Source organism: Peromyscus californicus, unplaced genomic scaffold (genome assembly GCF_007827085.1).
Source record: "Peromyscus californicus insignis strain IS unplaced genomic scaffold, ASM782708v3 Scaffold_17__1_contigs__length_78620276, whole genome shotgun sequence".
Taxonomy (NCBI): Eukaryota; Metazoa; Chordata; class Mammalia; order Rodentia; family Cricetidae; genus Peromyscus; species Peromyscus californicus.
The window spans coordinates 64,964,837-64,977,135 of record NW_026294469.1 but is presented as its reverse complement, the minus strand read 5'-3'; the positions used below and the strand labels follow the sequence as shown (position 1 = coordinate 64,977,135).

Sequence of the window (12,299 nt, the reverse complement as noted above, 5' to 3'; positions counted from 1 at the left end):
ATATAGCGGTTCATCAAATACCAGTATAAAGATGAGATTAACAAGAAATTTAGGAAAAACTGTCATGTATTTACTTAAAATTAGGTCAATAACAAATCTGTCTAATCTTGGACTACAATGGGTATATAGATATAAAAAGGTCTTATTCTTTATGGGACACAATCATTTAAAGATTCAAAACTAACGTTGCATTGACCAAAACATCAGCTGAAACATTTCATATCTTTTTAATACTGGCAAGCAGATATTTACATGCTATGCCTCATTTACAGCAGTTAACATCCTAGGCAAAAGTTACACTAAGCAACCCCGTCGAGGTCTTCCAAGCACACCCTCCCACAAGTCTCTAGGGTTACACAGAGGGCAGAATATTCACCTGGTTTGTTCAGAGAAGCTGTAAAGGCCTGTTGTATCCCACTGATCTACCGTGTTTGGTGTACTCAGTCCCCAAATTTCAGAGCAAGTGCTGTGCATAAAGTGAAAAACAAAAAGTTGATGTGAACATGGAAGCATGGTTATTCAAAGTACCATGATGCAAAGCATGGAGAATGTACAGAATACTTCCTTCACCCAGAAAATATACGTGGTTTCACCCATTATGAGTCCCTGCTGGCCACTATATTTTCTATATGAAGGAAGCCAATAAAATGGAACATGTGACTCCAGATAAGTTATGATTATGTTTTTATATGTGAACACCAATGCTTGCTAACCTAATGAAATTATACCTATGTCCTTTCCAATTTCCTCTACTCCAAGAGTTCATTCTATGCCATCAACCCCATTAACAAAACTTCATTTCATTACTCAGTTTTAAAAACAACAGCAACAACAACAAACCCACTTCAATTAAAAACAGTTGTCAACTGGTACTTTTAACATATAAAAAGTCCCACTGAAAATAAACATTTATCATTTGGGTGTGGTAGAACACACCTATAATCCCAGCACTTGGAGGGGAGCAGCAGGAGGAAAGGAGTTCAATGCTTGCCTAGGCTACCCAGTAAATTCAAGGCCAGCCTGGTCTACGAGACCCTGTCTCAAAAATAAGTAAGTAAAACAAACAAAGCAGATCTCCCCATGGCTAAGACTCCAGGTTGCCTATCTGTACTACTTACAGAGGCTCAGTTTTACTGAAGGCTCTGATTGCTTTCTTGCCATCGTTCATAAAGGGCACAGCAGATAACAAAAGTCATTCTAATACAACACATTTTAAAGTTTCTTTTCACATCTTTCCAGAACATAGGCAAGTCAAAGATAATTCACCCTACTTTCCATGAACTACTACTTTATCTCAAAGTAACTACTGGCCTGTGGGCAAAGGGAAGAATTTAAAGGGAACTTTCAGAATGGAGTTTTGATGGCCTTGTCTCTTGCCTATGAAGCTGTACTTTTTAAATCAGTCAAATATAATTTCTGAAATTCAATTCCACTTCACACATATTACCAAAGTCAACAAAATTTGAGAAAAAAAAAGAACATTTCTAATAACCTTTAAAAATATACTGATTAAGTTTCACATTTGCTCATCATTAGTGAGATAAGTGGATCAGCACCGGACAATGGGAAAGCACAGGCTCTCCTGAGGCTAGGGACACTCTGAGGAGTGCTTCTCAACCCCCTTAATGCTGCAACCCTTCCATACAGTTCCTTGTATTGCAGTGACACCCCCCTCCCCGCCGATCATAAAATAATTTTGTTGCTACTTCATAATTGTAACTTTGCTACTGTTATGGATCATAATGTCTACCTCAGCCCCCGACTACCAGCTCACCACTCCCTTGTCTCACCTGCTCCATCCCCTCACACTGGAAAGCTTATTTAAAAACATTAATTCTAGCTAGTAAAATGTTTACTTGTTTTTATGTAGCTCAAGCTGGCTTGAAACACACAAGCCTGCTTCAGCCTCCCAAGGGCTGGGATTATGGTCACACATCACCATACCCAGCCAGAACACTCTAAAACAAATCTACTTTGTAACAACATGTACAAAGCAACTAGAGTATGTGTAATTACTAAAGAAACAACTTTAACATAACAAAATACAAAAGCACATAAAGAGAAACATACCCCTAATTCATAGATTTTATAATTCAGACATAAAATTCTCCAAGCATAACACAAAATAAATAAGAGCCACAAGAATGCTGAGGAGAGACTGATCCTATATCACAAATCCGCCTCAGCTCAAAAGCACATGGACACAAGAACATACTAATGCAGAGCAGACTCTGCTTCCAGCAAAGTTCAGGAGCTTCAATCAGGTCAATTTTCCTCAAATCACAGCTTTGACCAACCAAATATAAAAGCATTTTACAACAAAACAGAGAGACCAGAAGCATGCAAACTGAAAAGTGTCAAGTTGCAGGTGAGGAATGCTGCACTGGATGAGAGCTGCATTTCCAAGACTTTGTACTTGAGGGCAGTCCCCAGTCTCAGTAACTCAGGATAACTGAAACTCTCACACAACTGTAAATATAGGAGCCACAGGGGAGGAATCTTCAAACTATGACCTATGCATGAATCCCTGACTAACACATATGGACAGACCATGGGGGTTGAGGAAACCAGCATTTGGAAAAGCTCAAAGAATGAAAACACAGCCACTGCCGCCAGGAGAAGGGAAGTCTAGATTCTGAAGCTACTAAATAGCTGTTAAAACAGAAATCCAAACTCCTCAGAGGGTGGGCAACACTACACTGCTACTTCACATAACTAGTGTAACTAAAAGTCACACCAGCAGCAACAGAAACAGGGTGGATGTAAGCTTTAAAGTAATTATTATGAATATGCTCATGAAATTAATGAACAGATCAGGAATCTCAACAAATGTAAACTACAGAAATGAATCAAACAGAAATGCTAAAACTGAAAACTACCAACTCTGAAATAAAGAGCCCAATGGTCAAAGAATAAATCAGTGAATGTATACATTAGTACAAACTACCTAACCAAAAATAGTAAAATAAAAAACTTCAAAACCAAAGTGAAGTCTCAATAGTGTGTGCAGTTATATAATAGAACAGAAACAGACTGAAATAAATTAGTGTCTAGAGGGAAACTGGTTGAAACATTTTCAAGTCTTAAAATATTTTCAACTTAATAAAAAAACAACAACTGAACTTAAACACCCAAGAGGCCTAGTGAACGCCAAGGAATTTAAACTAACTACCCAACAAGTTATGGCAGGCCACTGTCTTCTCTTAGAACCCTTCTGGTACAAATCCTTTCCAACTCTCTGAGCTTCTCTCAAAGACCCCCAGGCAGGCAGTTCCTCTGAAGGTTCCCACCCCTACCTACTCCAGAAGAAGCCAGCAGTCCCTGACCTGAGCAGGTGTCAACTTAGCACATGGAAAAGCCTCTCTGAACTGACACCCAATGGCCTGTCTCCTCTCTTTCTCACAGCCCACATCTTAGGCTCTGCCTGGTTGCCTACTCTTCCTCCTTCACTGCTCAGTCATCTCTCCAGAAGTCAAAACTGAAGTCATACCTTCCCTCCCTGTAGAAACTACGAAATCACACCAATTCTTGCTACCTTTAAAATTCTACTTGATTCTGGTAGCAGCCAGCGCAGAAGAATCCATTACATACAGAGGCAGAAGCACAATGTCTCTGAAGAAACAATCAAAGCTGGAAGACAATGGAACATCTTTATAGAAGTGGGAGACAAGAACTTCTAACCCACAAGTCCATAAAGAAGCAAAGTGGCCTTTGCAAAAGAAGTCAGGACACAAATCTGTACTAAGGAACAACAGCAACAACTGCAACAAATCAACTTGTCTCTAGCAGACTCTCAGAAAATAAATACTAAAGGAAAGTGCAGCATAAAGAAAAATTACAACGAAAGGAAACCCAAAACCATGAAAAAAATTAAAGGAGCTGAAAAACATAAATAGGTGAATGTAAAAGATGGTATTATTTCCTCATAATTTCTAAGAAATAGAGGGAATCAAAAAAATTTGCAACTGAAAGAACGCACAGATGTAAGTTTTTGACAACAGTAAACAGAAAGTGTAGAAAGCAACGGCATTACAAAGTTAAAGATGTTTACTACACTCTAAAAAGCAACCAGAATTAAGACAACTTATACCTAAAGGAATATATAAAAATGAAATGATAAGAAAAAATAACTCCAAAGAGACCTGACAGAGGAAAACACAGAAAGCCACAAAGAGTAATAGAAAACAGAGCCCAATGAGATTTAAATCTAGTCACAGCAACAGTAACTTTACATCAATACACCTCCTCCAATGAAAGGTAGAGAACTGTCACACAACAATAAAGTATCCATACAAAAATCATGTACTTAAATAAAGAACAGTTATGACAGAAAGCCACCTACACAGGCACAATGTTTAATTAAGGAAAAGGTAGAGTAATATCAGAAACAATGGTTGACAGAACATAGACAAGTGCAGACAGTTTAGGGGAGAGGACCCAATTCTTGCCCTTGGTAGGGAAGCTGGAAATACCTTGTCCTGGCTAAAAGCCAGGAATGCTGTAGAACTATTTGGGGATGGTGGTCCCTGGTCTGGTTTCTAATGATTTAGGGTCTCAACTCTTGAGGGGGAATGTTGTAAGGATTAACAGCTTTGGGGGACACTGAGGATGGGACATCTTCCCCCAACCTCCCATTTCCCTGTAATATTAGAAAGGCAAACATTGAAATCACCTCTCCTTAACCTCCTGGACAAATTAAAAGAGTCCGTGTATCCCTGGGCAGTAACATGTCATTCCGATCTACTTCAAATATTAGAATAGTACATACTATTGTCTTTTCTCTTAAGAGTTAATGCAGTTAGGCTTGTCAATCACCTGGTCAGAAATCCATTCGAAGAAAGCTGATTTATCTGAGGACATGATAAAGAAATGGAAGAAGGGCTAGAGAGACAGCTCAATGGTTAAGCGTTCTTGGTGCTCTCACAGAAGGCTTGGGTTCAGGTTCTGGCACACATACAGTAGCTTACAATCGCCTCTAACTCAAGCTCCAAGGGATCAGACGCCATCTTCTGAATGCTGTGGGCACGCACATGGTACACACACATGCAAGCAAAACACTCATAGACATAGAATAAAAATAAATAAATCTTTGGGGGGGGGATCATTCCTTTTTTGAAATAATGTACTTGTCATCCCAAGACACCCTTCCTCTATGCAGCCACTTGCAAAGCTCCCACCACGGAGTGCCTTGGGACTTGCACACTCTTTCCTAAGTTACTCAGGAGTGTGTACCTTATCCCTTTCCTTCTTTCCCACCTTTTTCTTTCAGATACTGGTCAAAGCCTGAGCATGTTTTCTGGATACTTAGGGCTTTCACTTTCTCTGAAGCCCCTGCCTCTTCCAATTTCATGTGGTTGCTTTGTCAAAACCCATTGCTTTCTTTGACCTTAAAGGGAATAGCTTCTCTCTCCCTGGCAATTGCCAGGGCAGTTTTCCTATCCTGGTCCTCTCTGAAATTCTAATAAGACTGTCCTTGAGCTTCTTTCCTAGTGTATGTTTAAGTTCTCTTACTGACAAAACTTAGAATCCAGAAGGTAGCCTGCAAATTCCCTAACAGCAATAAGACATAAGACTATGACCAAAGATAAAAACATAAAGCACTAAGGACCCTGGAAGTATCTAAAATCGGTTTCAAGAGAAATGTGGGTTGGGGATACAGCCCAGAGACAGGGTGTTGTCTAGCCTGCAGGAGGCCACAGTTCCACTCCTAGTAGGTACCACAGGAAGAAAAGGGGGATAACAAAATACAGGAAGCAAAACCTGACAGATCAGTGAGAAATCAACACCGGAACAATCTCAGTTATTCTTTAAATAGATAGGGCAGAGACATATACAGACAGACACATCCCTACCCATCTGTAAGTCACAGAAGATCTGTACAGTATTAACAGATTCTCAACTGTATATAAAAATATTTTTCTTGCCGGGCGATGGTGGCGCACGCCTTTAATCCCAGCACTCGGGAGGCAGAGCCAGGCGGATCTCTGTGAGTTTGAGGCCAGCCTGGGCTACCAAGTGAGTTCCAGGAAAGGCGCAAAGCTACACAGAGAAACCCTGTCTCGAAAAACCAAAAAAAAAAAAAAAAATTTCTTAAAAAACCCACATACTGGGGCCATAAAAAGTCAATGAATTTTAGAATAAATAATACGCATCTAAATAACCTCTAAGTGAAATAAATAACAAAATAAATTTTAAAATATTTTAAATGATAATGATGTCACAATATAAAAATGTTTGGGGAGGTGGGTGGACAGCTAAGAGATGCTGTAAAGACAAATTTACAGCTTAAAACACATTAAAACAAGATATTTTGAACCGGGCTTGGTAGTGCAGGCCTGTATAATACCAGTTACTCAGGCTGAGGCAGGAGGAACCCCAGTTGAATGCCTGCCTTGGCAACTTTGTGAGAAGAGGCAGGCTAGGGACACAGCTTGGTGGTAGAAGTGCTGGCCCTGAGTGAATGAGGGAAGGTGGCCTAGGTTCACTCCCCAGTACTCAAAAAAGAAGGCCTTGGGTTCAATTCCCACTCATAAAAACCCAATCAACTGGTGTTTTCAATCTTTATAGAAAAGGATGTGACTCATCGGCACTGCACTGGAGGCTCTATCCAGTACCACAAAGAAAGAAAAACTAAAAACAGACTACAGAAAAGGAAGAACTATTAACTGCTTTCTTGGGACTAGTGCCTTACTTAACTTTACATAGAAACCCTAGGGCGACTATGAAGAACCTCTACAATCCACTGGTGAACTGAGCAATGTTGTAGGATATACAAGCAAATGATAAAATCCACTGTATTCCCATTATCCCAGTAACAAATTAAGTATAAAAATGTAAAATACTTAGAAAAGGATTCAACAGGATATATAAAACTCGTTTAGTAACAACTAAAAACAAACAAAAAAAAACACTGAGACAAAAAAAAACACCTGTAAATATACACTGTATTCATAGATGGAATGACTCCATTATGTGATGTCTCATTTTAACATGGTCTTTATCTTTCCAATCTATTAGTCATTATTTTTTGCAAAACATTTTTGTGACACTGCAGTTGATGAAATTAATCCAAAGTGTATGAAAATGCAAAGAATTCAAATGTGAGGTTTGCATCTGTGTCAATCTGTGTGTTACTAGGGATTGAATCCAGGATCTCCACATGCTAACTGTATTCAACTGGTGCCCTACGGAAGCACTCTTTCACTCAGCCACACCCTTCACCAGTCACATAAGGGATTCTGAATAGCAATAATAGTGATAGACCAATGAATCTGAGAAATACTCTGTTGATCGAAAGAAGCTCAACATTTAAGACTAGATACTGAATTGATTCCATTTACATGAAATTCTACAAGGGACAATACACTGAACTGACAAAGTCAATTCAAACACTGCTTAGTGGCAGAACCATTGGGAAAGAACTGTCCAGGCAACTGACACATCCCATATGGCACACTGGCGCATTTACTGGCCAAACCTAATGTGTGAACACCTGATACATGCACTTCATATATGAACATTTTATGAGGTTAAAAAAATAAGAGCCAGAAATGGTGGCCTAAGCCTACAATCTCAGCACTTGAGAGACTGAGACAGGATCTAGATCCAGTTCAAGCCAGGCTGGGATATGTAGTAAGACATATTTTTCAAAAACAGCAGCAGCAACAAATTACATTTCTATGCATTCAAATAATATTAGTGGAAATCAACAAGAAACAGCTATATGGTACTCAATGTGAAACACAGAACATGCTATACAAGGGTTTGCAAATACTACAGATAGCAAAAGGTCTGAAAAAGACCTGCAATGTGAAATAAAGTATCCTAAAGAAACAGGTTTTTTGTTGTTGTTGTTTCTGTCTGTTTTGCGGTATTGGGGGGTTGAAAAGTTTCGTTCTCTCTAACAATGACACCAATACCCCAAACACATTAACTCTACGTTTCCTATATATTTGACTGTCTAACTTCAATTGTACCAGAAGAAAATGCTCTAGTAACTTCTGACTAAATTTAATACTGTTTACTAATGGAATTGACAAAGAATGTTATAAAAATGTGACCTATGATGTAATAGACATTTACAATGATGTCTTGCGTTACTATGAAGACAGATGAGCAAGCACACTTGTGTCTGCATCGTATGCAAAGCTGCAGAGTTCTTTGTATGGAACAGTTTCTCGAGGGCAGATTACCACAGATGGATTATATAGCTTTCTTGTTTCTCTATTCACCCTGAATAAAAAGGGTGTAGAGAAGAGAAATGAAACATTTATTAAAACCCTAAGGGCACAAATATGGCAATCATATTCTTCAGCATACAAACATACTAGTTATCTCTGTATTCATGAAATTATTTAGCAATAAACTTAGAAGAAATCCTTATCAAATTTCCCTATTAATCCCATTCACAGGAAGTACCATAACTAACATATTTAAACTTTCCCTGGGTCTGTTTCCCTGGTTCAGCAGTAAAAGCACTTGCCACAAAAGCCCGACAACCTGAGTTCAAGCCCGAGACCACATATCTGAAAGCCAGGTAGAGTGGTGTGCAGTATGTAACAGCAGCACCCTGAAGTGCCATGAGAGGTGGGGATGGCAGGTCAGCCAGCCTGGAGCACGCAGTGCAGCAGATCAACAGCAGATCGCACTTCAGCCCGGGAGAAGGGAAGGACTGACTCCTGAAATTGTCTGACACTCACACCATGGCATGTGTGCTCATCTACCAACCCCTACACACACACACACACACACACACACACACACACACACACACACACACACACACTCACATTTTCCTTCACCTAAAATAACAATAAACTCGCATTTGAAACTCAATTTAAAATTTAAAATCTAACATATAATTTATAAGCTGTATCCTAGAATACAATTTTATTAACTAATGTTTTGTACTTCATTTTAAATATCCATGAACATGCTTGTGTTAATATACTTTTTACATAAAGGACATGTTTATTTATGCATATACATGTTATTGGAAAATAAAAGACAGTAAGAACTCAGTTCAAGAAAGCACTCACTTGGTATTGGACCTCCCAGTACAAACGTGCTATACCAGCACAAAAATTAATCACAGGTTTCAGGCTAGCCTGCGTTACATTTGAGACCTGCCTCGGCTACATTGTAGATGGAGAGTTCTTTCTCCGGGTCTTGCCAAGCCTCTTGCGGAGGGAAGGACAGGAGCGGCAGTGAAGGGTAAGGTTTTTAGTACTTAGCTATTACTCTGACCTTTTGGGCTTTCATCTCTGCATTGGCTCCGTGTTTCTTATTTAACAAGATGGTTACATCTATACTACATAGCAAATTCAAAGCACACTTGAGTTACACAGTGAGGTCCAATTTTAAAACTCAAAGGGCTAAGGATATAGCTCAGTTGTAACATGCCTATCTAGCATGTGTAAGTATCTTGGGTTTAATTTCCAGTACTACAGAAGGAAAAGGAAGGAGAAAGCACAAACCAGGATGGCAGGCCATGTACCCATCACTCAGGAAATACAGGCAGGTGGATCACTGAGATCAAGGTTGGGGGAGACTGGGAAAGGGAGGAAGGGGGAGACCAAAAAAAAAAAAAAAAAAAGGAGGGAGGGAGAGAGAAAGAAACAAAGAAAGAAAAGCAAGCACGTTACTTTGGGCAAAAGAAGACACATTCTCCAGAACCCAGTAAGTCTTTAAACTAGTTTTACTATTCATACTATTTGTATGATTTACAACTATAACTAACAACCATTGTTTGAGCAATTTATTTTTTTATAACCTTCTTTGTCTATAGAGAATGCTTCTTCTGCATATCAAACTGGGTAAGGATATAGGATACCCCTTTGAAAAATTAAAGCAGGTTGAGAATTGAACAAAATTAAATGGTTAATCAATTAGAGAAGGACCTCAACAAAACAAGCTTCAATCGAGACTTTATCTTTTGGTGAGTGATATACTCACATAATAGGATTTGTAGGGAAGACTCTAAGAAGCCACTACTACTTCTACTGATGACAAACCAGTCCTTTCATTTTTAAATATCTCAAAGTTTGTATTTTAGATAAACTCAGGAATCAACGATGATCATAGTAACAAAAGGCTTCCATGACTAAATACTCTACCTGCCACCACCCTATACAAATGAAAAAAAAAGACACCTACCTCTAGAAAGTTGTGCGCATGAAGGCCTGAAGATAGATCACCGAAAGGACATCCAGGTGTCTGTCTTCTCGACTTTTTTTTTACGACAGGGTATCTCAGACACTACCTGATCTGGCCCATGAGCTTCTAGAAATTCTGTCTCACCTCCTACCTCCCAACAGAGATAGATGGCAGACCCCACTGCTACTACACTGATGTTTATGTGGGCTCTGGGATCTGAACTCAGGTCATTAGACTTCGGCGGCCAGGTGCTTTAAACCACTGAGCCAGCTCCCCAGGCACATTCACCTTATTTCTATGACAGAGTTCCTCGCTGGCCTGGAACTCACATAGTTGGCTAGGATGGCTGACAGTGAGTCCCAGGGTTTCACCTGTCTCTGCCTAACTATATCCCACCAGGTACTGGGATGGAACTCACATCCTTGTGCTTGCCTGTGCTTCCTTCCCAGTCCTCTCCATAGACTTTTCTTGTTCCTTCCACTGCACCAAGAAAGGACCTTTGGAATCCGTGCCTTAACATATTAGCAAAGAACACAGGTAAACAATGACTAGGTCTTCACTGATAAAAAAAAGAAATACATTTCATTAAAATATAAATCCCATTTTATAGCTCAAGAAGCTACAACATAGACCAAGCATAGTGGCACATGCCTTTAGTCCCAACATTTGGGAGGCAGAGGCAGGTAATTTCTAAGTTCCAGAACAGCCTTGTCTACAGAGTGAATTCTAGGACAGCCAGGGCTTGGCCCATTACGACACTGAGTAACATTAACTCTAAGTTCTGTGATTTGGCTTTTAAGAATTTCTAGGCAGTGGAGGGCATGGTAACTGGCAGATTGCCTGCCACAGTATGTACAAAGCCCTAGGCTTAATTCCCAGCACTGCATAAAATGAGTGTGCGGTGGCATGTGCCTATAACCCCACACTTGGAAGGTAGAGGAAGGAGGACCTGGAATTCGGAGTCCCATCCTCAATACAGTGAGTACAAGGCCACCTAGGTCACAAGAAACCTTGTCTCTTAAAAGGTTTCTTGAAATTCTTATAGCCTGTCCTCAATTTTGATGCTTCCTTCTACTTGTTAGGTACAGATTACTTACCTTTGTGAGCTTCGTTTTATCACCCACCATTCCTCCTTGTTGGCCATATACTTGAGAAAAGGCCCTGTGATGGTTCTCGCTCCACTCTAAGGACCCCGCTTGCTCTGCTCACTCCCCACGAACTCTCTCTCCTTCTGCAGTGATGATCTGGTTGTCTTCCCTCTCCTTCATTTCTACTCTAAATAACGAGGTTAAGTAATGCCTAAAGCTCCCGGTACAGAGTATTTCCTCTTTTTATAGAAAACACCAACAAAATTGCTATCTCTCTCTCTCTCTCTCTCTCTCTCTCTCTCTCTCTCTCTCTCTCTCTCTCTCTCTCTCTCTCTCTCTCTCTCACACACACACACACACACACACACACACACACACACACACACGTTTTCCTTTTAGAAAGTAAGCACCTGAAGGACACAATAAGGAGGTTTTCTCTATATTCTAATGTGCCTAGCACACTGTCAAAACTCAATAGAGGAGAAAAGACATGGTAGACATCTCAAATCAATATATACTTCATCGACACAATAACTATGTTTCCTTGGTTCACTTGTAAAATGTATAATGTATGGCACAAACCTTAATGGCACAGTTTGGTTTTTGGGGGGGTTTTAGAAAATACTTTGAGTTTTATAAATTGTGTCATTTTCAACCTTTTTAAACCCATTCCGCATGTCCCTTTCTCGATTATCTTTCACCCCTCTATTTCCTACTTTCGGTGGCAACTGCTAAATTCATTTTCTCACCTTAAATTTAGAGTCTTCCAGAAGGTACTAGAAACAGAATTCTACACTGTATACTCTTTGGGGTTCAGCCTCACTCAAGCAGCACAATGATTCTGAGATTCATCTATGCTAATGTGGAGCACAATTCTTTCTATATGTGTTTGCTGAGCTTCCCATTCCCCAAACAAACCAGTTTTTTTTAGTCACTGTTTGCTGATCACTATATACCCAACCTGCGGCCAGGTTGTCACTATCGGGACTAAAGCTGCTACAGACATCCAAGCTGAAGAACACATCTGTTGTGGACACAGAGTTTCCGACTGGTGTT

At 39.8% G+C, this 12,299-nt stretch overlaps 1 protein-coding gene across 3 annotated transcripts in view; it reads right to left on the bottom strand.

Moving 5' to 3' along the window:
• Smad2 (SMAD family member 2) overlaps window positions 1-12,299 on the bottom strand; it is an 88,922-nt gene that overhangs the window by 29,602 nt on the left and 47,021 nt on the right. For 2 of the 3 annotated variants that reach the window (XM_052742574.1, XM_052742575.1), the window contains exon 3: window positions 377-466. The exons of the other annotated variant lie outside the window; for it this stretch is intronic. In XM_052742574.1, coding sequence (XP_052598534.1) covers window positions 377-466 — 90 coding nt within the window. The remainder of the gene's footprint in view (window positions 1-376; window positions 467-12,299) is intronic. 3 annotated transcript variants of the gene reach the window in all.